Genomic DNA, 22,756 nt, shown 5'->3' on the forward strand with positions numbered 1-22,756 from the left:
CGAGGCCAGCCTGGTCTACAAAGTGAGTTCCAGGACAGCCAGGGCTATACAGAGAAACCCTGTCTCGAAAAACCAAAAAAAAAAAATAATAAAAAAATAAATAAATAAAAAAAGAAGAATGTCTGGAGAGAGTGGTTAAGAGTGAATTCTGTTCTTCCAAAGGATCCAACTTCAGTTCCCATCACCCCCACCAGGTGGCTCACAACCTCCTGTAACTCCAATTCTGGGGGACCTGCTGCCCTCTTCTGGCTTCTGAAGGCATTGCATGCATGTGGTGCACAGTTGTAGATGCAGGGAAACATACATAAAATGAAAGTGAAAATTAGATCTTAACAAAGTGGAGAACAGGTGTGGAGGAAAACAGCCATCACCAACTCACTTCTGCACAGGTGTGCATACCTGCACACACCCACAGATATCCACACGCGCATGCATACAGTTTGCACATTTTTTACATTACAGTTTTAACCGCTTTTTCCTGTTTGACTGTGTTGCCCAGGTTAGCTCCAGTTTTCTGGGCTCAGGTGATCCTTCTGCCTCAGCCTCCAAGGGCCATTGTATCATGGCACTTTTTACCATGATTTTCGGTGGTATTGAACATGTTACCATCTATACTATACTAGAAAGAACATCTCCATCACCCAGAATGGAAGTATGCCCCCCAATGAGAGGCACAAGCTATGCATTCCTGTCCCAGTCCCTAGGGCTTCACCCCTACATGGAACTGAGGGGGAAAGTGAGCTGGCTGCTTTTCTGTGGTGTCGAGGCTGTGTCCTGGTACACTGACATCCTCCTCCTTCTTGTCTGATTTTCCACATCATGGCTTTCTCACAAGGCTGATGATGGTTAACACAGGGTTATTTTGGACCTCTGTGGACAGTGCAGTGTACGGGGCGTAAGTTTCTGGACTCCCAAGTTCTACAGTGTACTACTTGTGGTCAGATAATATTTTTTTAATTTTTTTGGTTTTTCGAGACAGAGTTTCTCTGTGTAGCCTAGGCTGTCCTGGAACTCACTTTGTAGACCAGGCTGGCCTCGAACTCAGAAGTCCGCCTGCCTCGGCCTCCCAAGTGCTGGGATTAAAGGCGTGCGCCACCACTGCCCAGCTTCAGGTAATTTTAATGTCCGTTGTTCATGCACCTGATGCTCTTCTGGGCTGTCCCCACTGCTGGCAAACCTTCTGGGACACCTTCAACAGCAGCAGCAGCAGGTACCTTGCTCTCCCCAAGGTGAACCTCTGCCCTTAACAGTCTCATAGCCCCCAGCCTTCTGCAAGCCATGTTTCCTTCCTCTGTTACCCCTCTCTCTGAAGGTTCCCTAGAGTCACACTGGACTCTACCTCTCTGTATCAGACCCCAGCTCAGTCTCAGAATCCAGCCATGGGAGGCAGTCCCTTTGAACATATGTCAGTGAGGTCAGTGAGTGGCCTCACTGTGGCACTTCTGCCTCTGTGCCCAGGTAAACCCTCCTGGGTTTCATTTTCAAAGAGAGTTTCTGAGAGGGGCAGGTGAGTGTGGATCTTCCACACACCTGCCACCGACATCCCTCTTCAGGAGCTCACCCCTCTTTTCTTTGTCTCCCCAGGAACGTACCAGGGCCAATGGGTTGGTGGCATGCGCCAGGGCTATGGTGTGCGGCAGAGTGTCCCTTATGGCATGGCCGCAGTCATCCGCTCGCCCCTGAGGACCTCCATCAACTCCCTGCGCAGCGAGCACACCAACGGGGCGGCACTGCACCCGGACGCCTCCCCAGCAGTGGCCGGCAGTCCGGCCGTGTCCCGTGGTGGCTTCGTGCTGGTGGCCCACAGTGACTCGGAGATCCTCAAGAGCAAGAAGAAGGGACTGTTCCGGCGCTCGCTGCTGAGCGGCCTGAAGCTGCGCAAGTCTGAGTCCAAGAGCAGCCTGGCCAGCCAGCGCAGCAAGCAGAGCTCCTTCCGCAGCGAGGCCGGGATGAGCACCGTGAGCTCCACGGCCAGCGACATCCACTCCACCATCAGCCTGGGCGAGGCCGAGGCTGAGCTGGCGGTCATTGAGGACGACATCGACGCCACTACCACCGAGACCTACGTGGGTGAATGGAAGAACGACAAACGCTCAGGCTTCGGTGTGAGCCAGCGCTCAGACGGGCTTAAGTATGAGGGCGAGTGGGTCAGCAACCGCCGGCACGGGTACGGGTGCATGACTTTCCCCGACGGCACCAAGGAGGAGGGGAAGTACAAGCAGAACGTGCTCGTGAGCGGCAAACGCAAGAATCTCATCCCGCTGCGTGCCAGCAAGATCCGGGAGAAGGTGGACCGGGCCGTGGAGGCAGCTGAGAGGGCGGCCACCATCGCCAAGCAGAAAGCCGAGATCGCTGCGTCCAGGTAGGGTTGGGTGGGGTGTCTTGCAGAACCTGAATTTTGGTTCACGACCTGCTCTGCCCGTTCGTATTGTGCCCAGTGTGAGGCTTGCCCGCTGTTCCTCTATCCGGTTCCCCAACAGGGTCTTGGCGTTCCTTGGAGGTCCTCAGAAGGTGGTCATGGGGTGGGGGCGGGGAGCTTGGGGACCTGCAGCTTCCTCTAAAACAGGGCAGGAGGGAGTCAGGAGGCTGAAGACAGGGAGGGGATGCCTCTTGTCTCTATGTGTCTTAAGTATGTTTCGTTCCTGTATACCACCGATAGAGAGAGAAGGCTGATCTAGTATATGAGACACTGTTTCAGGGATTCAGAAGAAGGCTGGAAGGTACCTCAGTACCCCAGATCTATGACTGAGGTCCCTCATGGACCCTCAGGAGACACCTCTTCCAAGGGAGCAGAGCAGCTAAGGGGTTCACATGAGGCTTGGCATTTTGAGCCAATCGCTGCCTCACTCTGCCTATGGGGCATTAAACTTATGGCTCAGGTGGACTATCAGGCCCCAGGGAATGGGTATCACGGTGGCTGTGGGTGAGCATTGTGTGGTGTTCTTTCTGTGTGTTTGTGTCAGTGCAGTGTGCAAGCCCCAGGGCTGAAGAAAGTGCTCCAGGGTGGTTCCCTGAAAACCACAGGCCAGTGTAGGAGCCTGGGCTGCTCAGCTAGTCTGAGAGGCTGCAGACTGGGGAGCCCAGGAACCACAGCCTCAAACTTGAGGATGCTGCCCGGTATGAAGCCCAGAGCTGGTACTGGCACCCCTAGGCTCTGCTCTGATGCACCTCCTTTTAAAAAATAAGTATTTATGCATGTGAGCACACTGTCGTTCTCTTCAGATACACTAGAAGACATCAGATCCCATTAGAGATGGTTGTGAGTCACCACGTGGTTGCTGGGAGTTGAACTCAGGACCCCTGGAAGAACAGTCAGTGCTCTTAACTGCTAAGCCATCTCTCCAGCCCAGTGATGTGCCTCTTAGGATGGCTTTTCGAAGGTGATGCCCAGGGTTATCATCTGAGACAAACTGCCATCATCGTTACCAGATCACCGGTGTCTGCTTGCAAATGATGTATCGGGCTTGTTGATTGCTGACCTTCCCTTAGTAGGAGGGTCATGGGACCCTCATCTGAGTAGTCACCCCCACCCCATGCCAAACAGCGGCCTGCTCTTTTGCCCTAATTGCACATGGCCTCTCAGCTTGGGGGCGGGACTAGAGTATATAGATGAGGAACGATCAGGAGCAGGGATTCCATCTGCACAGTCATGTGGAAGCCAGCACCTGTGCTGGGGTTGGCCTTTGGGGGAAAGCACCCACGTTCCTCTCAGTAACCCCACCCAGGCTCTGAAAGGAAGCATAATAAATGTGTTAGCTCCCCAGAGTGAACTCTGGTGGTACAGATCTTGCTTGCTTTGTTGTCAGGACATTAGAGGTAGATGTTTGTCTCCGTCTTCAGCTACAGAAGGCCTCAGGTGGTGTTAGAAGCCGGAAGTCTCTGTCATTCCCAGCTTGAGAGCCTGGGGGCTGGCAGCCACTTACTGTACAGGCCTCCGTCTCCTGATCCAGTGGCCTCAGGGGATATGTGTCCATCTGGAAAACATCTCCGGCACAGACTGAGCATCCAGAAAGCTCCCACTCAGCCTTTGGACTGTAGCAATTGAAGGTTTGCTGGGTCTGGAAAACTTGGATCACGGTACAGAGCACAGGTGTCAGCTGAGGTCTGGCAGCAAGACACACCTGTCCTCTGTAGTGGCTGTGGTCTAGAGGGGAACATAAGAATTCTTTAAGAGATGGAAAGAAGGGCAGAATTTCTACCTCAGTGCTGAGGCCAGACACTGCTCTGTCTTAACCCCACCCCAACAACCCCAGTTAGTGATGGGTGTGGCTGTTCACCTGGGATTTTAGCGACCTGAAATGTGTTTTGTTGTAAACATACTACTTCATACAGAAAGGTGGGAAGTGACAGCCCGAAGACTGTGGTGCTGGCTGAAAGCTGATATGTGCACCTACATCCAGAGCATCCAATGAACAAATATCCAGTGGCTTCCTTTTGCTGTCTGCTTTGTATTTAGGGACCCTGGTGGATATGGGACAGTTCAGAGGCTGGGGACACTGGCGATAGCCCTGACGGGTACCAGGTGGATTCTTTTATTTTTTCTTTTTTTGAAACAAGGCCTCGGTAGCCCTGGCTTCCTTGGAATTCACTATGTAAACCAGGCTGGAGCTAAAGGCAGAGAGCTCTGCCTGTCTCTGCCTCTGAGTGCTGGGACTGAAGGCATGCACTATCACGCTTGGCTCCAGATGAGTTCTTGAATAAAGAGCATCTGAGACGCATGGGAGATCTTCCACAGACCTGATGTCTCATGCAGCCAGATCCCCAGTGTTAGGAATGGGAACGTGGGGCCCAAGGCAGTTTCTGTATGGATGCCATGCAACACTGGGTGATGCTGTCTCCCTGGAACGGGGAGGTGGTGTTGGACCTAGGTGTATTTGGGGAGAGAGCCCCTGTGGTTGGTGTTTCTCTCTGAGCCTCAGTTCCCTCATCTACGACAGAAGAGCCATACTGTTCCCAGTGCCTGCCCCTGGCCTGCCTTCCCCAGAGTGAGAGCTTGCAGAGCTGTACAGGGGTTGGAACACAGTGGTCTGCATGTGTCGGGAAATCCCAGGGGTGGGGCTAAGAGTACAAGAAGGACTTAGAGAAGTTGGGCTCAGCCTGGGAGCTCTGAGTGAGTCACCAGCCCCTCAAGTCCTGGCCAGCCAGTCACTGTACCTGTCCCCTCTGGTACCTCCGTTGTTCTCCCTAACAAGCAAAGGGACAGGTGGGAGGAGACAGGGAAAAGATGTATGTATTGTTGTGTACCTGGACACACACACACACATGCACACATACTCCTACCTAGTCTGTTGAAGCCCTGAAGAACACCCATTACCCCCATTGGCTGCCTGGGCCCAAACTTGTTTTCTGCATAGCTAAGGTCACAGAGAGGCCCCAGTCCTGTTACCTTATTGGTGGCATGGCCATAAGATGAGATGGGCCCCAATTCTGAGTTTACACAGTTGGGATTTCAGAGTCTTTTGAGAAAGAGTCCAGTTGATGGGTATGCCCTTCCCAGGTGACCTTCACGTAGTGTGGGACCCACAATGTATAGCATATTACAGGTACGCCAGGCCCCTTCATCTCCTCCTGGGCAGTCCTAGATTACTGGCACAGGCCGAGTTGTGGGGTCTGGCCCGAGTGTGGCTGACAAGAAAGACAGGAGGCACCAGACCCTCACCAGTCACCAGGAACCAGCTTCTTAGACTCTGACCTTGAGAATAGCAGGGACCTGTTCTCAGCTCTACTGTCACTGCCGGAAGGCCAGGGCAGGCTGCTCTCTAAGCAAAGGTCCCTCCGAGAGGATGGAGCCCATGGTGTGAGGCCAGGTCTATAGTTGGCTCATCTTCATTGCCTCAGTACTGTTCTGAATGCTGACTCTTGGTGTCTCCTGCTGGAGGTCGGGAGGCAGGGCAGGGCCATCTAGAAGGCAAGCCACCACCCAGGCTATAAGCCTGAGTCTGTGACTTCTACATCCTTCCAATGGGCTTAGAACGTGGGGACCAAGAGGGAACCAGAGGCCAGTATTGAAGAGGTGGCAAATGATTGGCAGAGCCTTGGGTCTGGCAAGAGCCACCAAAGGGCTATGCTACCACGACAGAGCAGAGCGGGTTCATCCCGGGATCATCACTGTTACCATGGAGATGACAGAGCATCTAAGAAGCTGATTCCTGATGGCTGGTGAGGGTCTCATAGGTGGCTTCATTCTGAACCTGCAGGCCAGGCCTCATCCAGTAGGGTGTAATTAGAAACTGCCCATGGCGTCCTTGGCAGACATTCCAGGCCATCTTGGTGACGGCTGGGGAGTAGCTCTGAAGGATGGCATAGGCCCCTTGGGGATCCCCCTTAGAGACCTCTCTTGGGATGAGGAAGAGCTGGCACCTTGAAGTACCCTTTAGATGGAGAGCTGGGGCTGGAGAGATGCTCAGAGGATAAGGGGACCCGAGCTCAGTTGCCAGCAGCCGCATTTGGCGGCTCACAACCACCTACAACTCCAGCTCGAGGGGATCAGACACCCTCCTCTGGTCTCCACGGGCCCTGCATGCACACAGGTGCATTTACACATGCACATAAGCAAGAGATAAAATGTGAGTCTTTAAATGCAGTACTGCTTCTGGAGTGGGAAGGGGGTGGGTGTGTGCACTTGGGAAGAGGCCTGCTCAGGAGAGTGTCCAACCCTCAGATCCATATGAAGTCACCATGAGCCATCATGGGCTAAGCCTTCCCTCCCCCCACCCCCACACTGTGTGTGAATGCTATGGTCCTCCTTATCCATACATTTTCCTGTGGTCAGCTGTGGTCTGCCTGGAAGTGTCTTGAGGAAAATTCCATAAGTAAATAATTCATGAGTCCCCCCCCACACACACACACACACTTTGGGACTGGCTCCCTCGTGCACCCATAGGTTTTTCCGCTGTGCGCCATCATGAGGTGCGCAGTGGCGTCTGGCACGGCCCCCCTCCATCCTCCCCAGGCCGTCACTCATTCTGTGACTTATCCTTGTCCGGCATATCTCTACCAGGTATGATACCCACCTGTGAGCCACCCACTGGGTTGTTGCCTTCATGTGACCCTATTTGACTCAGTAGAGTGGCTGTCCTGTCACTAATAGTTATTGTCACCTTCTCACAGGCACCTGGAATAACTAATTCTATAGATGGGGCTGAGGATCGGAACCTGAGAACTCAGTGCTACCTGCCCCAAGGGGACTGCTGTATGCGTGACACCCTTTCATAACTTGCTTTGCAAGGCGCTGTGTCTGCTGCTCTGAGCCTATCCCTTCTCCCTTGTCCAGGAGTCTCCACACTGGCGCAGCCTGGTGTGCACGTTTCCTCACCATCTGAGATGTGGGTGTTCCACGTTGCTGGAGCCCTTCCTCTGTTAGAGTGTTCCGGGCATTTCTGATCTTGCAGTCGTGGACGGAGGCTGCAGAGGCCATCCACCTACCCCTTCTGTTTCTGTACCATTCTCCCCTGTAGCCTTATGATCTACTGGGAGGCACATGCTGTGAGCCCACCGTGGATGCAGCCCCCCCCGCCCCCCCCAGGAGGAGGTAATGGGCTCCTAGGTTTGTGGCTGTGCCCCAGGAAGCTGAACGAGGCCCCTGAGGTGTGCCGCATCTTGAGCCCAGAACCTGCAGCTGTGTCACCTCTGTTGACAAAAGGGCTGTGGAGATGTCGATGAGGGTGTGGGAGAGGGTGATTATCCCCCCCAGGTGGCCCTGTTTTGTCACAGGGTCTTCATGTGAGGCAGGCAGTGAAGGCAGAGGTTGGAGCTGTGAAGTACAAAGACAAAAAAGAGGCCAGGAGCTAAGAAATGGAAACAACTTCTAGTTGCTGGGGAAGTTAAGGGAGAGGATTTTCCTGGAGCCAATCTGGACGGGGCCAACACAGGCCACTGCCTGATTTCAGCTCTTCTGTAGCTTGGCACATCAGGTGTAGTTTTGTTTGTTTGTTGTAGTTTGTGGCCATAGGAGGTGTACGTACACGTTTGCTATTCTGGCCACAGACCTGTCTGTTTGAGCACCTCCTGAGAATGTTCAAGTCCCCTCTCTCCCACCGGCTGTGCTGACCCACAGTATAACTTCCTGGTCTAGGACTGGACTCCTGCCCCCGATGGGAGGCCGGTAACACATCTGGCAGGCAAAGGCCCACCCATCTGCTTGGGCTTGGCCTTGCCACTTGCAACTGGACAGGGTGGGTAGGGTTTTAGCATCCTGGGAAGTGACTAGACACAAGAGCAGCTGAGGAGGGGACACTAGAGACAAAGAGCTGGAGTATATTATCCAGGGATCTGGCTTTATTCAAAACCTCAGTTCTGTCTCAGGGATCTGAGAGATCGTGGCCTTGGGCTGTGTCTGGCACCTTCTGTGGTAATTCTCAGAATGTGGGCAGCCTCTGCCCATGCCAGTACCACCTCCTGGTCCCCACCCCGAGAGCTGTCACCTTGGTGCAAACAGACAGATCCCGTTGTTGGAAGCCACAGTTAGGACAGGTGTCACACGCCCTGCCTATGGAAATGCTGGTCACATGGTAGTCTAGGATCTCTGTGCAGTCTCAAGCAGCTGTCACCTGGATTCACGGGCACCAGAAGACAAGGGATTCAGCTGGAGTTTCCCGTGTCCTGAGGCTCGCTGGACCTGAGAGTCCTGCAGTCCTGAGCAGGTGGAGCTGTGGGACCTGGGCCCACGACATTCTCCTTTTGCCACATGAACTTGTTGTTGTTTAAAAGACCCCCTGGGATGGGACTCCATGAGACCTTCCTGGCCTGTCCTAGGATTTGGTGACATTGCAGTGTCTCCTCCACATCCAGCCTGTCCTTCCCACTGAATCCCTCTTTACCACTTGTCTCTCAAAAGTGCTAAGTGAGTGGCTCCAAGTGTCTGTGACCTCAGCAGGGATCCGAACTCCTGGACCTTGCTTTCCTCTCTGTGTGATGGCAAGTGGGGACCAGGGCCACATGCCAGCTGACATGTCCGTGGTGTGCAGTGCGGACGTCCCAGGGTCAGGCTGACCCCAGTGGACTGAGTGACTTATTATTATTCTGGCCTCTGCTCCTGTGCCCCTGTTCCCTGAACAAGTACAGAGTCTCAGTGTCTGTGGCAGCCTGTTCTATACACAGCAGGCTGTCCCCTACCTGAGCCTTTCACAGGGAATTTGCAGCTCTATCAGGTGGCTCACGTGACCTGGGTTTCACATGTACCAGAGCCTCTTGCTGCAGCCTCCGAGTCTCTGGGATGCCGGGTGTCCACGGCCAGGCCTGGCTCACCCGTTGCTCTTTGTGAGACTGATGGTAGACTTTGCTGTGACAGCTGACAGAGCAGAGGGGTTCTGAGGTCCTCCCACACACCATGGCTCCAGCCACACTGACTCTTCTGGGAACCCCCCCTCCATCCTGCTGAAAGGTGGCAAAGTGCCACACCCTGGGCAGTCATAGCAGCAGGGACAGGCTGGGTGGGGTTCTAGAGGCTGCAGTGGGTGGAGCCCTGTGGGTTCTTCTCCACGGGCCAGGGCAGAGCCTCTTGTCCCTGCTGGGTTCCAAGGTTCCATGGCCTGTGGCTCTGCCACTCTGATCTCTGCCTCTGTCCCTTGTTGTCCCTTACGTCTGCGTGTATGTTGTGTAACTGAGCTCTGGAATCCATGTTTCTCGGGGATTTTAAGGTATAACTGACAACTTGGGATTTCTCCCATCTCTGTAGAGTGCAGTCAATGATGTAGACAGGACATGGTTTCCAGGACAGAATCCCAGGGCAGTTAGCTCAAGCAAAATGGCACCTGGATATCTCCCCCTGCTAGAATGTACTGCAGGCCCAGCTGGACCCAGGGCTGCAGACAGCATGGCAGGGTGTGGAGCAGGTCGGGGCTCTCTCTCCTCCCATTCGTTTCCTAGGGGTTCTGTGTCACCATCCAGAAGGTCCTCGGCGTGAGGACCTCGGCAGGTGAGTTTGCTCACGCACCTGATGGCTGTCAACCTTTTCAGGAAGGAAATGTCCACTCGCTTCCAGCGCCTTAGAGCTGTCCTCCTGGAAGCTCCCGTGCTTATACAACATGGAGTCAAGTCACTTTCCCTTTCCCCATTGCTCCAGAGAGGAAAGCCTGGTTGTAGCTAGCAGTCTGTCGTGGTGGAGGTATGGTGGTAAGAACCTAAGGCTGCCAGGGGAACATGGTGTCTGCAGACGGGAAGTGGGATTGACTTATCACACCAGTGACCCACTTCCTCCAGCAAGGCCCCACCTCTTCAAGATTCCACAGCCTCCCAGAACAGTGCACACAGTTGGTACTGGGTTTCCAATGGAGGAGCCCGAGGAGGGTTCTGTCCATGGTGCTGAAGGAAGCCTAGCAGCTCAGCCAACCCTGGGACAGAGCAAAGGCCATAGGCCCACATGTTTAGAGCCCCATTTATGGGCCAGTACATCCTGCCTACATCCCAGGACAGCCTTATCACCCCAGATACACAAGCGTCCCCACTCTGATCCCAGCGTGGAACTATAGTCTGATTCCTGTCTCTGTGGATTTTTGATATTTCAACATCCTACTTCAACAAGTCTTTGTTTTCGTTTTTTTCTGGTCCACATCACGTTCTCGATGGTCATTCTTGCTGACTCCTGGGTAATATTCTGTGTGGTTACTTACCTATTCATTAACTCTTGGCCTGTCTCTTCCCTTGTCTACTGTGGATAAGGCCGACGTGGATGTTCTTGGACTTGTGTGCAGTTTTCCTGAGTCCTGTGGTATCTTTGCTGATCGACTTCCGCATCTGCTGGGGAGACATGGTGTGACTCTCTCCATCCCTTGCCAGAACTTGGCATTGGCCGTCTTCTCTATCCCGCCATTTCAGTGGGTGGGAAATGGTGTCACAGTGTGGGTTTGTAGCTCAGACTGGCCTTGAACTTATGATCCTTGTGCCTCAGCCGTCCTCGCTCATCCCAGCTTAGAGCTGCATTTCCACATGGCCAGTGGTATTACCCATCTTTCTGTGTGTTTATGGGCAATGTTACCTTCTTGGAGGGTATAATTCATTTTGGCATTTTAGTAAATATTTGCATTCTCCGAGTGTTAGTTAAATTCATCTAAGATGCGACCAGGCTCCCTGGCATCTGGAGAGCATAATGCTGCCTGAGCCTGTGCCCTGGGACACACAGGAGGGCACTGCAGAAGGGTTCCTTCCAGGAACAGGGACTTACACCTAACTCTGAGCCCTCCCCGCAGACCTGTCTTGGGTGCCCTCGGAGACACAAGGCACGGGGAACGAGGTAGATCCTCAGCAGGCAGAGCCGTTTCCACTCCAGCCCCACAGAGGATGAAGCAAGTCCAAGGCTGCGCCCCCTCAGGGCCTGTCTGTGCTGGGCAGAGCTGTTCATTGAGGTCAAGTACCTGGGTCTTCAGTAGCCCACCACTGAATGTGACCTCAAGAAGGAGGAGAGAGGAGGTACAGCCATCTTGTGAGGACACTCGGTTGCTAGGAAACGTGGTCCTAATTTAAACAGGGTCCAGGTAACTGTTGGTGGTTTCAGGACAGTGAGTTTACAGGGGAGGCAAAAGCTATGGGAAACAGCCACATTTGCCACCCTGACCACGAGTAGTCACTCTCAGGGCTTGTGTCCCTCAATCCACAGCCTTTCCTGGACCCCTGGCTGCCCCATCTCTACAAGGGTCATAGCACCTGTGGCCCCCTGTCAGTCATAGCTCCCTCGCTCAGCCCCTTGTTCTCTGAGCACAGAGTCTGTGTGTCACCTTGGGCCTCTGGCTTGGACCAGACCTGGTCAGGGTAGACGGAGTGGGTGTGGATGGGCATGTTAGATTTCCCTGAATCACAGAGCTAAGGGACAGCCAAGGCAGGCTGTCTCCAAACCCAGAGCAGATGGCCAGCTGGGGCCTTCTGTTCTGTTTTTCTTCTGAGGACAGAGGTGAGTATAGTCCACCTGTCTCCAGCCCTTGCCTCTGTTGCTGTCTCTCCATGTCTGCCCCTGCCTCTCCTTAAATTTTCCATCCTTCCTTCCTCCCTTCCCTCCTCCCTCCCTCCCTCTCCATCCCTGCTTCCTTAGCTTCTTCTTTCTTCCCGTTCACTCCCTCCATTCTCTCCCCCTCTCTTCACCTGTGGATTCCCGTCATGGAACCAGGACGGCCACAGTGAATTGAGCCTGGCCCTCTGCCATCAGCTGACAGCCACATGTGGGGTGTTTATAAGAAGCTGGCTCCCGACAGATGGAGGGAAGTGACTGGCTGATGTAGGGGCTGCTCCCTTCCAGAGCCCTGAGGCCTCCCCTTTCCAGCCCCAGGGGTCTGTTAGTGATTTTCTCAGCAGGGCGGCCTGATGGCTGGCGCCTTGAGAAGCAATTAGGCGAAGTAGCTGAACCAGGGAGCTATTACCCGCAGGGCTCCACAGTCACTGTGACCTCAGTTACCACTCAGCTGCACCCAGCTGGAGCACCCACAGCAGGCCCAGACACCCCGCCCTGGTGTCTCAGCCCACCCCTTGTGGAGAGCAGCTGTTGGGGAGGCCAGGGTGATGGCCATGCTGTCACTGGTAGAACTGTAGTGGCTACCAACGACATTGGGTTGAAAAGGATTAGAAGGGCAGATCTGGGTGGGAAGCCAGCCTCTGTTGATCAGTAGCTTCCATTAGCGGCTCACCAAAGGCTGCGTCTAGGAGAGCTCGTGTGTTGTCTCTGGGCTGTGTTGGCTTAAAGTTCTGGGGGTGAGTTGTCCCAGGTGCCCTGCTGGGGTGTGTATGTGGTATGCATGTGTGTTCACATGTGTGTGTAAGTGTGCTTACCCATGCCTCTGTGTGTGTGCACATGTGTGTTCACAGGTCTGTAAGTGTGCCCACCTATGCCTCTGTGTATGTGAAGATCAGAAGTTTAATGGTGTCTTCCTCTATCGATCTTGAGCAACCTGCCCCCCCCCCCAACCATCTCCCTAGCCCTAGGGCATTTTATCAGCAGTTTTTAGAAATTGTGGATAAAGGAGCCATGGATTTTGCCTTACAAGCACGAGGACCTGAGCTCCATCCCCACTATATATATATCTATCTCAGACGTGGCGGCTCATGCTTGTAATCCCACCGCTGGGGCAGTGGAGGCTGGGAGGCCTGAGGTTCACTGGCCAGCAAGTCTAGTTTAATCTGCAGTCTTGGGCCAATGAGAGACCCTGTCCAAAAAAGCAAAGTAGATGGTAACAGAGGAGGATGCCCAATGTTTGACCTCTACATGCGTGTGCACATGTGAGAATACGCACACGTGATAGCTTTTATAGAACCCACAGAACAGAATGGTCCCCTTAGCCATTGTTCACAGCATCACACACACACAACCATAACCAGCCTCTGTCCCCCTTAACACATGGCTCCCCTCTAACTCCCTAACCTGCTGGCCACCATAAAAGCTGGGATTTGAGGCATGACACGGCTGAGGAAAACATGCTTCCCTCAGTGGTGGCTGGCAGGGTGCTGAAAGACCCACAACGTGAGGACTACCTCACGTTCTGACTCAGGAGAGGCGACACCCCAAAATCACCCACAAGAAACGGTCTTGCTGCAACTTGCAAGAGGATTTTTATTCGAGAGCGTTCTCGGGCCCATGGTCATACACCACGCAGGGGTAGAGGACCATGGCGCCCCGAGTAGCTGAGTAAGGGGGTATTTAAAGGAAGAAACCACAACTCAAGGAAGTGGGGAGGGGTTGTTGGAAAAATACCAAAGATACCAGTTAAGAGTCATAAGGAAGTGTAAAGTCACAAGAGTCACAGAGAATACCTGGTAATTGTTTTGGTTAACTCTCAGTTTCTAAGAGCCCCTAACAATAGCACATTTGCATGGCAGTTTCCGGCGTTGGTCAGGGTGACTTTCTTTGAATGAACACTCTTTGAACTCAGGAAGCAGGTAGGTGGAGGAAGGAATGTCGCTATCAAGGTATGATTAGCATACCTTGGAGCAATGAGTCACAAAGGTTACATTCCCAAGCCTCGACCTAAAGGCCTAGAATTTTGTTACTTCTTCAGTGCCTGCTCAGACCAGGGAGAATCCTGGTCCGATGTCAGGGTTCCAGCAGGCCTGGCCGTGTGGGATGAAGATGCACCCCCAGGGGGTTTGAGTTTTGGGGTTTAGTTTTGAGTTTTTGAAGGAAGGTCTCCCTTATGTATAGCAGGTGAGTCTTGAACTTGCCATCCTCCTGCCTCAGCCTCTGTGCCTCCTTTAACACCTTGCCTGGCATCTATGGCCTGTGGTGGACCTCCCTCCACTGACTGCTCCTCGGAGGCTCCTCTTGCTGCAGGTCCCATGGGACCTGGTGTCACCAACCTCACCTGCCCATCACAGCCCTCAGTTTCCACTCTCCTGTGGCCATAAGGACGCTGACGTGGAAGGACACAGAACATTCTAACGTGGGGCTGACATTCAGGGATGGCACCGAAGCTCCAATCTTAATTTTTTGTTACTGTCTTGGGGTTGCCAAGGACTGAGCCCAGGCCTTGAGCATGCTGGGGAGGCTCTTCCACACCGAGCCCCGCCCTGTGATCACCGACAGCTGCACAGGCAGTTTCCGGTTGATGCTGGTTTGAAAGACAAGTATTTGCCCCAAGAAGAGATCAAGGACCCATCTCATGAAATGCAGACTATGTCTCTCTCTCCCTCTGCGCAGGCTCACACCACCTATGTTGGAAGGCACAGCGTGCACCTCTGCACACTGGCTTTATGTGCCCTCTTCTTGTGACATCAGGGCTGGCCACCTGTGCCAGCCTGCCCTTGTGCCCCGTCACGACAGTTCCTCAGCATCTCCCACAAATGTGTCCAAAGTCGGTGGACACATTTGTGGTGTTAGTGTTCTTGGCCCTGTTGTTTTCTACCCGCTTACCACCCTCCTGGGTCCACCCTGCCAGCCCTGCCCACACAGCCCAGTCATTGGATAGCACAGTTTTCTCAGCCATGCAGTGATGTTTAGAAGTGCAGGCAGTGTCCCTATCCTGTGACATGTGTGGGAATGGCCTTGTGTGGCAAAGTCCCATGAAAAGTGTCCAGGGGTTGAAAATAAATGCCTCCCACTGGGACCTGAGCTCTGGGTGCTGGCCAGGCCTGTGCTGTTTCCAAGTCTCTGGGACTTGAGGGATGTGATAAGAAGCAGGAGACAAATGGAGAACTGTGAGTGAGACAGGGAGGCAAGGGCCTATCGCTAGGCTCCCCCTGGGCATATCCCAGCCCCCCAGGGGTGCTTCCATAGTCTGGCAAGGGTTGCCCAGGGCTTGGTGAGCCAAGCTTGGGGTAGAGGGATAGATAGGCCTTGCATGAAATTCTAGGAGAAAGCCCTGTCAGTACCTCCCGGACCCTTCCTGAGGGGCTCATTTGAAAGATGTATCTAGTTGTTTATTTAGTTAGCTAGTTAGGTTTTGAGATAGACTACCTCCGGGGCCACCCATTGTGGGGCTCATTTGAAACATGTATCCATTTGTTTATTTAGTTAGCTAGTTTTGAGATATACTTATGCAGTGTAGCTCTGGGCAGCATCAAACTAGCAGTAATCCTCCTGCCTCAGCTTCCTGAGTGTCTGGCTATCAAAAATCAGATCTTTCAGATGGTCCTCTTCTTTCTCCCAGTTGTCCCACTCTTTTCCCTAATACAGTCTTCACACTTTCTTAGATGCAAACAAAGCCAAAGGATAACACCAACCTCCTGCCTCTGCCTGTTGGTGCCCTCACCTGACGACTCCTTATGCTACTCGAGGTTAACAGGGTGTGTCCACTAAGATGGGAGCCAGAGCCCAACTAGTACAGTCCTATCACGGACTGTATGTCTCCTCCACAGCACTAGGAGCCCTGCAGGACCACAGGCTCTGACTCAGCCCCCATCTACCTCACACGGCATTCTCCATCCTCTCCAGGCCTGGGGGGCCTCTAAGGTCCATCTCAGACAAGTGCTTGCCCTCCAATTCTTCCCTGTGGGTAAAGAGGAAGCCACACAGCTAGTGAGGTGGCTTGAATCTTAGTTGCTCACGGTTATAGCTGTGTCATCTTCTGACCATCACTAGGGTACAGATGGTAGGCACTTGCAGACTGGTCAGGTTGGAAGGTCTCCTCCCCAAGTTCGGGGTGAGGGATCAGTGATCTTGAGTGTACTCTACTAACAGGATGGGACAGGGTCAATTGACAGTCACCTTTTGACCACCCAGTTGGAGGGAGGAACCCAGTGCAGCACCCCTAAGTTCTGGTCACTCACACTTCCCTTCCCCATCATCCATGGGGAAGCCATGTTTCCCAGGGCAGGAGTGTGACTTATACAGGCTCCCAGCTCTACACTGGCAGAACTGAACCCCTGCCTGGTGTCTGTGTGAGCTTTGTAGGATCCCGATAAGTGCTACGTGGCCAGGGTGAGGCTTAGTCCAGACCTGCACTGTGCAGGACTCTGGGGGTCACCTGCACTCATACTCCTGGGCTTCTGTTTCCTTGGCTCTGGCAAGCACGTAGCGTTCGGTGTCTGCTCCTCTCAGACACCCAACAGCTCACTGCTGCTCCCCTTCCTGCCAGTGTCTGTCTATCAGTTGGTCCCCCGTAGAGTGGATCAACTTGAATCTTCATCCCCAGCGTAGCACTCAGGTGCCCATCCAGAACACCGGAGTCAACTAGCTGAAGCCTGTGGTTTGCAAAACTCCCCTGCCCAGATGACCTTAACCAGTGACCACACAAGGTCCAAAGAGGCTTTGGCTGGGTCCCACCCAGAGTTCTCAGGGAAGATGGGCTGAGCCTTGGGGTCCCCAATGGAGTCTCTTCCTGCTTTCTGGGTGCTCACTCGACAGCTGACTCAGCATCAGATTCTGAGACACCTTTGAGCTTCCTTCGCTCCTGACAACACAGGTGATCCCACATTACAGATGCCGAGACAGCCACAGAGACAGAACCCAGCCCTCTTCCCCTAGAGACTTCTCATACAGGGACAGGGCCTGCAGAAACTGGACTGGACATGGTGACAGGGAAACCTGACTCCTCTTTCCAGTCATACTGAGTCTACTCCTGCTGAAGGCCTGTGTGCTCCCATCTCTGTCAGTGCATGTGGATTTGGTTGTCATGGGGCTAGCCTCAGCTCGTAACCTGATCCATCCTCAGGTAACTAAACTCAGATTGGCAGGGGCTGCAGACTTGGAAAGCCAGATGGTTTGGTTTCTGATGGACGTGAGTAATGCCTTGTGGGAATGCGTAGAAACCCCTACTTTAACTGTGCCCGTAGACCCAGTGAGATAGACAGTATCTTCATCCACCTTCCATGTCTAGAGGGCAGAGGCACTTACCTGGCCATGTGTCTGCGTCCTGGCAGCATCAGTGCAGACTGCAGCAGCCTCTGTGCCCTCCCGCCCCCTGCTGTGCCTATAGTTTCCTGAGGCTCTGTCTTAGAGTGCTACAGTCTGAGCGCTCAGTACAAACCGGAGGGAGCTGGGCTCTCTCATTTTAGAGGCCTGGCACAGGAAATGTGGTTCTATAGAGGACCACACTCCCCCAGGCTCCAGGGAAGCCCCCTTCCTGTCCCTTCCAGAGTGTCCTTGGTGTCCCTTCTCAGCTTATGGCCACATCCATCCAGTCTCTGCCTTTGTCTTTACATGGCTTCTCTCTGAAAGGCGCTCTCCCCCCACTTTTCCTTTCTGTTGTTTGTTTTGAAACAACATCTCATGTAGACCAGGCTAGCCTAGAATCTGCTGTAAAGCTGAGGGTTGCTTTGAACTCCTGATCTCCGTGGCTCTACCTCCCAAGTGCTGAGATTACAGGTATGTGTCACCATGCCTTATATGAAGTCTGCCTCTTTTAAGGATATGGTGGTGACAGCCAGAATCTAAGCCACCTGCGCGACCCCACCTTAAGGTCCTCAATCTTTTTGTTTATTTTTTGTTTTACAAGACAAGGTTTCTTTGTGTGGCCCTGGCTGTCCTGGAACTTGTTCTGTAGACCAGGCTAGCCTCAAACTCAGAAATCCACCTGCCTCTGCCTCCCGAGTGTTGGGATTAAAGGGGTGCGCCGCCACCCCCACCCCCCACCCCAGCTCTCACTATTACTTTTACATTTACTCTGTGTGTCTGTCTTTCTGTCTGTCTCTGTGTGTGAGTATGCATTTCCCATGGTGTACGTGTGGATGTCAGAGGACAGCTTGGAGGGATCATTTCTCTCATTCCACCCTGAAAACTCCAGGAACTGAACTTGGATCGTCAGGCTTGGCAGCAAGCTCCTTTTACCAGCTGAGCCACCGTGCTGGCCTCTCAAGGTTCTCAATTTAGTCATAGATACAAAATATCTTCTGAATACTACACATCATTCCTTACGGGTATTGGGAGAGGAAGAAGGCATGAGGGGATGGGACCTTGTGAATGCTGGAGTGGCTCCCAGCCTGGGTCCCAAGCCCCACCTCTTCCAGCTTTGGCACAGTGGGATGGGCTGGGTTTTGCCTGGGCCTCCCAGCCCTGCTTCTGAGCCCTGCTCCCTTCACTTCTTGGATGTCAAGTTCGGCTCTGCCATTAGCTCCAGTGTGCTCTGAGATCTAATCCCCAGAGACCTGTGAACACTACAAACACCTCATTAATCCTCTGCATGGCCCCAGGAGGCCAGGCTGCTACACTTTGCCTTTGGAGATCCGAAAATTTGCAAAGAAATGGCACATCCTGGCGGGTGCCAGAGTTCTGCAGGGGGGGGAGGGGGCTGTCTGTCTGTGTCTTGTGACCAGGAAGCAGCTGGCTGTAGGGCTGAGTGGTCTCCACCCCTATTTCTTCCTGCAGGAAGCTCTATGTGTTTAGGGCTTGGGATTTGAGTGCCTACTTGCTGGGTGGGGTGAGACGTGAGCTAGGGTTCTAGCAAGAGCGACAAAGACCTGCATGCCCAGCTGTGGGGGTGACAGTGAGGAAGAGGCCTTGGTCACATTTGAGCAGCAACTCAGGCTCAGAGCTGTGTGTGGCAGCAGGGATCTGGGACTTTGGGCCCCATCCCCTCATCCCCTTCTAGCTACTCTCTGTCGGAGCTCTCTGAGTCATTGCTGATCTTCTCTGGGTGACCCAAAGACAGGGCACACACAGGTTGACACCCCAGGAGGTGTGGGCTGTCCATGTTGGCAGTTTGCAGGGAGAGCTCTGTCCCTGTGCCATGCTGCTCCTGTGGTGGAGAACTGGGTGGCAGGTGGCGTTCAGGGCTGGGTCCCTGACAAGCCCTGCTCAGGACAGGAGAGATACAAGTTTCCCAAGAAGCCTAGGCACTGAGTAAAAGCTTTGATCAGTGTCCCTGCTGTAACCTACGGTCCCCAGATCCTCCATGGCCTTGGCTCCCTCTCTGTCAACAGTCCTGCTTCATACCAAGATCTGAGTGGAGGAGCCAAGAGGGAGCACTGCACAGACCTCTCATGCCCTGCTCAGGCACTGGCTTCCCCTCCAGCTTTCCCTCCTCCTCCTCCTCCTCCTCCTCTTCCTCATTCTCCTCTTCCTCTTCCTCTTCTCTCTTCTTCTCTTCTTCCTCCCTTCTCTCTCTCCCTTTCATCAGACTGGATCTCTGGCCCTACTGCGTGAGATGCTGCTGGCAGGTTTCTGAGCTCCCCCCACCCCACCCCTCACCCCTGTCCTTGGTTGCCAGGCTGCTCATGCAGACAGCATCAGGGAGAGTGGCTCTCATCTGTTGACTGAGTTAACCAGCGTTTGTGGTGCTGCCCTGAACCCCCCTGCCCTTAGCTCATGGGGGTGCATCCAGCTGCCGTGTGACCTGCTCACGCGGGGACACAAATAAAGGTGAGATCGGGGACTCCAGAAGGGTTGGCAGGAAAGGGCTTCAGAGGCGGCGGGATTGGTGTCAGGCCTGTGCCCAGCAAGGCATGTCTTACAGGTAAGCCAGCTGACATTGTGAGTGCAGTTGACCCCCAGACAGGCTCTCACCTTGGTGCCCAGGCTCCACCTGGTCCCACTGAGCTCCTGGGGGGCTGCTGGGGTCCCACCAATGGAGGAGGCCAACTTCCTCTTTGCCCTCTGCCCCGTTGAAATATGGGTTCTGGTAGCCAGGTAGTGCCATAGCAGACATGCACACACACACACACTGCCCCAGTGCCGAGGCCCAGGGTAGAGGAGAGCAGGGTTGTCATACACGATCCCCTTGGGCCATCCCTGAGGCCAGGCAGCCATGCTTGAGACTCCATGGATGAGGCCTCCCTATGTGCCTCTGGTGTTGCTTCATCATGCCCAGTTCAGAGTTTCTGCCTGTGAACATGCCCTTTGTTGTGGGGTCAGGAGACCCTCTTCCTCCTTTCACCGAGTACAGCAGAGTTGCCTACAGATCGGATTTAAGATGGGCATTGAAAAGGCAAAGCAGAGGCTTCAGGTTACTGTGTCTGCCCACACGTGTGAGGGCCTCAGTGTACACATTAGCCCATGTCTGACCCTGTCCCCCTGGGCTCCTGTGGTTAGGACCTGCCTGGCCACCCTGGGAAAAGACCCTGAGCCCAGCCTGGTGGCCAGGCTGCCCTGTTCAGTGGGTCTCTAGGCTGTTCCTCGTACAGTTTGCGTGGTTGGCCTGCTATTCCTGGGTGCGGGGGTGGGCTGTAGGGTGAGGGAAAAGAGGGGGTGCTGGATCTAAAGATAGATAGGAGGCCTGAAGGTGAGGGGAGGCGCCGGAAGGAGGGTGAAAGAATGCTTAAAAATCGACCTGCCTTTGCTTTTCCTGAGCTCCTAGAGCACTGGGGTTGTCATGACAACCGAGATGCATCCTCTCTATCCTCCCCACCCCCACCTCCACCCCCCCTCCCCCAAACACACACACATAGAATCTGGATGGTGTGGGTGGAGCCTTTTCTCTGACTGGCCAAGAGCTCTCTGACTGGGCAGACTCAGCACTGGAGGGAGATGAGCCTCAGCCCGGCTTCCCCTCATAAACAACTGTTTCCCCACTTGTGATGTGGGGTGGCCTGAGGTTATGACAGTATTCTGAGCAGAACCCTGCCCACAGGGGAACCCAACTGCCATTCCTGCCAGGAAAACCGTACCCTTCTCTCGTTGGACTGCCTGGTTTTCTAAAATTGGCTTTCTAACCCCCACCTCCAGAGTCAGTCCTGGCATTCCCACCTCAGCGGTGGTGAGTTGGTGAGGTGGCATTCCAGCTAGCACAGAGGTGACCACCGGAGGAGGGCACTAACACAGGGAACAGAGAGGCCGTTGGGAACATGACTTTCAGACGGTGGCATTGAGCTGATGCAGACCGCGGCGCTGCTCATTGACTGGGCCAATTTAGGCTCCGTTTGGGGAACAGGAAAGTGGGAATCTGCCTCACACCTCTGAGGTGAACTCCAGGTGTGCAGTAAGGGGCTGATTCCTTACTACATGGAGCACGGCTGTGAAATCAAACCCAGCCAGCCACGCAGTGTGCTCTCACAGACTCAACACTTGGGAGGCTGAGGCCGGGCTGCAAATTTTAGACCAGCAAGATCCTCTCCACAAAGCAAGATTCTGGTTCAAAAGTCCGAGGGCTAAGACACAGCTCTCCAGTGAGTGTGTGCTTCCGTGTGCAAAGCTCTGGGTTTGCACACCTGAACCCTGCAAGACGGTCAGCTTACTACGCTGCACTAAGCCCTGGGTTCAGTCTCCAGCACTGCGTAAATCCGGGTGGAGGCCTTGGAGGGATGGCTCCCTGTCACAGGGACCAGAGTTCAGATTCCAGCATCCATGATGAGTGGCACACAAACACTTGGAACTACAGCTCCAGGAGGTCCAGCATCCTCTTCTGGTCCCCATAGGCTCTTTCATGTATGTGCACATAGACACATAGACAAATACCCATTATTAACGATGATGCTAAGGGCTGGAGGGATGGCTCAGCGGTTAAGAGCACTGACTGCTCAGATTCCGGAGGTCCTGTGTTCAAATCCCAGCAACCACATGGTGGCTCACAACCACCTGTAATGGGATCTGATGCCCTCTTCTGGTGTGTCTGAAGACAGCCACAGTGTACTTATAGACATAAAATACATTTTTAAAATCTTTAAAATGATCTGGTACTCAGGGTTGACTTTAAAAAAATGATTATTATTAATTATAATAATATTTATATAAGAATATATTAAGTATAATAATAATTTAAAAATAATGGTTATTAATTATAGTAATATTTATGTAATATATTACATGTAATAATTGTTACTATTATAACTACAGGCATGGTGACACATGACTGTCAGTCAGCCTAGCACTTAGGAGGAAGACAGACAATCATTTGTTCAGGTCATCCTCGGTTACATACTAAGCTGGAGGCCAGCCTGAGCTACACAAGACCCTGCCTCAAAAATAATAAAAAGGCAAAACAAAAAGAGAAATGCAATTAAAGCTATATTGGGATGATACTGCCCTGCTTGCCAGCCTGGGAGAGATGGGTGAGCTCTCCCAACCCACTGTGCAGGAGAGCCATAGATGGGTCTCCCAGGAGAGCTCTCATCATATCCAGTACGGCACAGGTCTTAGCTAGGAGGTCACATTTCTGAAATGGATCCCAAAAACAGATTTGAAATGCAAAAGTCAAATGTGATCAGCAGATCATCGTTGGGCAGGAAATGACACGTGGCCACAATCCGCTCGGGGCACTCAGTGAGCAGAAACCAGGAAGTTCTTCAGTCCACGAACGTGACACGGAAGTTCTGCAGTCCACGAACGTGACACAGATTCCAAAGTGTGGTGTTAAGTTTAAGGGAAAAAGCCGGGAGTGGTGGCGCACACCTTTAATCCCAGCACTTGGGAGGCAGAGGCAGGCAGATTTCTGAGTTTGAGGCCAGCCTGGTCTACAGAGTGAGTTCCAGG

The 22,756-nt window shown here is 53.4% G+C and overlaps 1 protein-coding gene across 1 annotated transcript in view; it reads left to right on the forward strand.

Annotated features, from left to right (window-relative positions):
* Nucleotides 1-22,756, forward strand: part of Jph3 (junctophilin 3) — a 62,478-nt gene that overhangs the window by 20,742 nt on the left and 18,980 nt on the right. Inside the window, exon 2 of the mRNA XM_021170767.2 lies at nt 1,585-2,362. Within this exon, the coding sequence (XP_021026426.1) occupies nt 1,585-2,362 (778 nt within the window). The remainder of the gene's footprint in view (nt 1-1,584; nt 2,363-22,756) is intronic.

The sequence above is a fragment of the Mus caroli genome, chromosome 8, assembly GCF_900094665.2.
Source record: "Mus caroli chromosome 8, CAROLI_EIJ_v1.1, whole genome shotgun sequence".
Taxonomy (NCBI): Eukaryota; Metazoa; Chordata; class Mammalia; order Rodentia; family Muridae; genus Mus; species Mus caroli.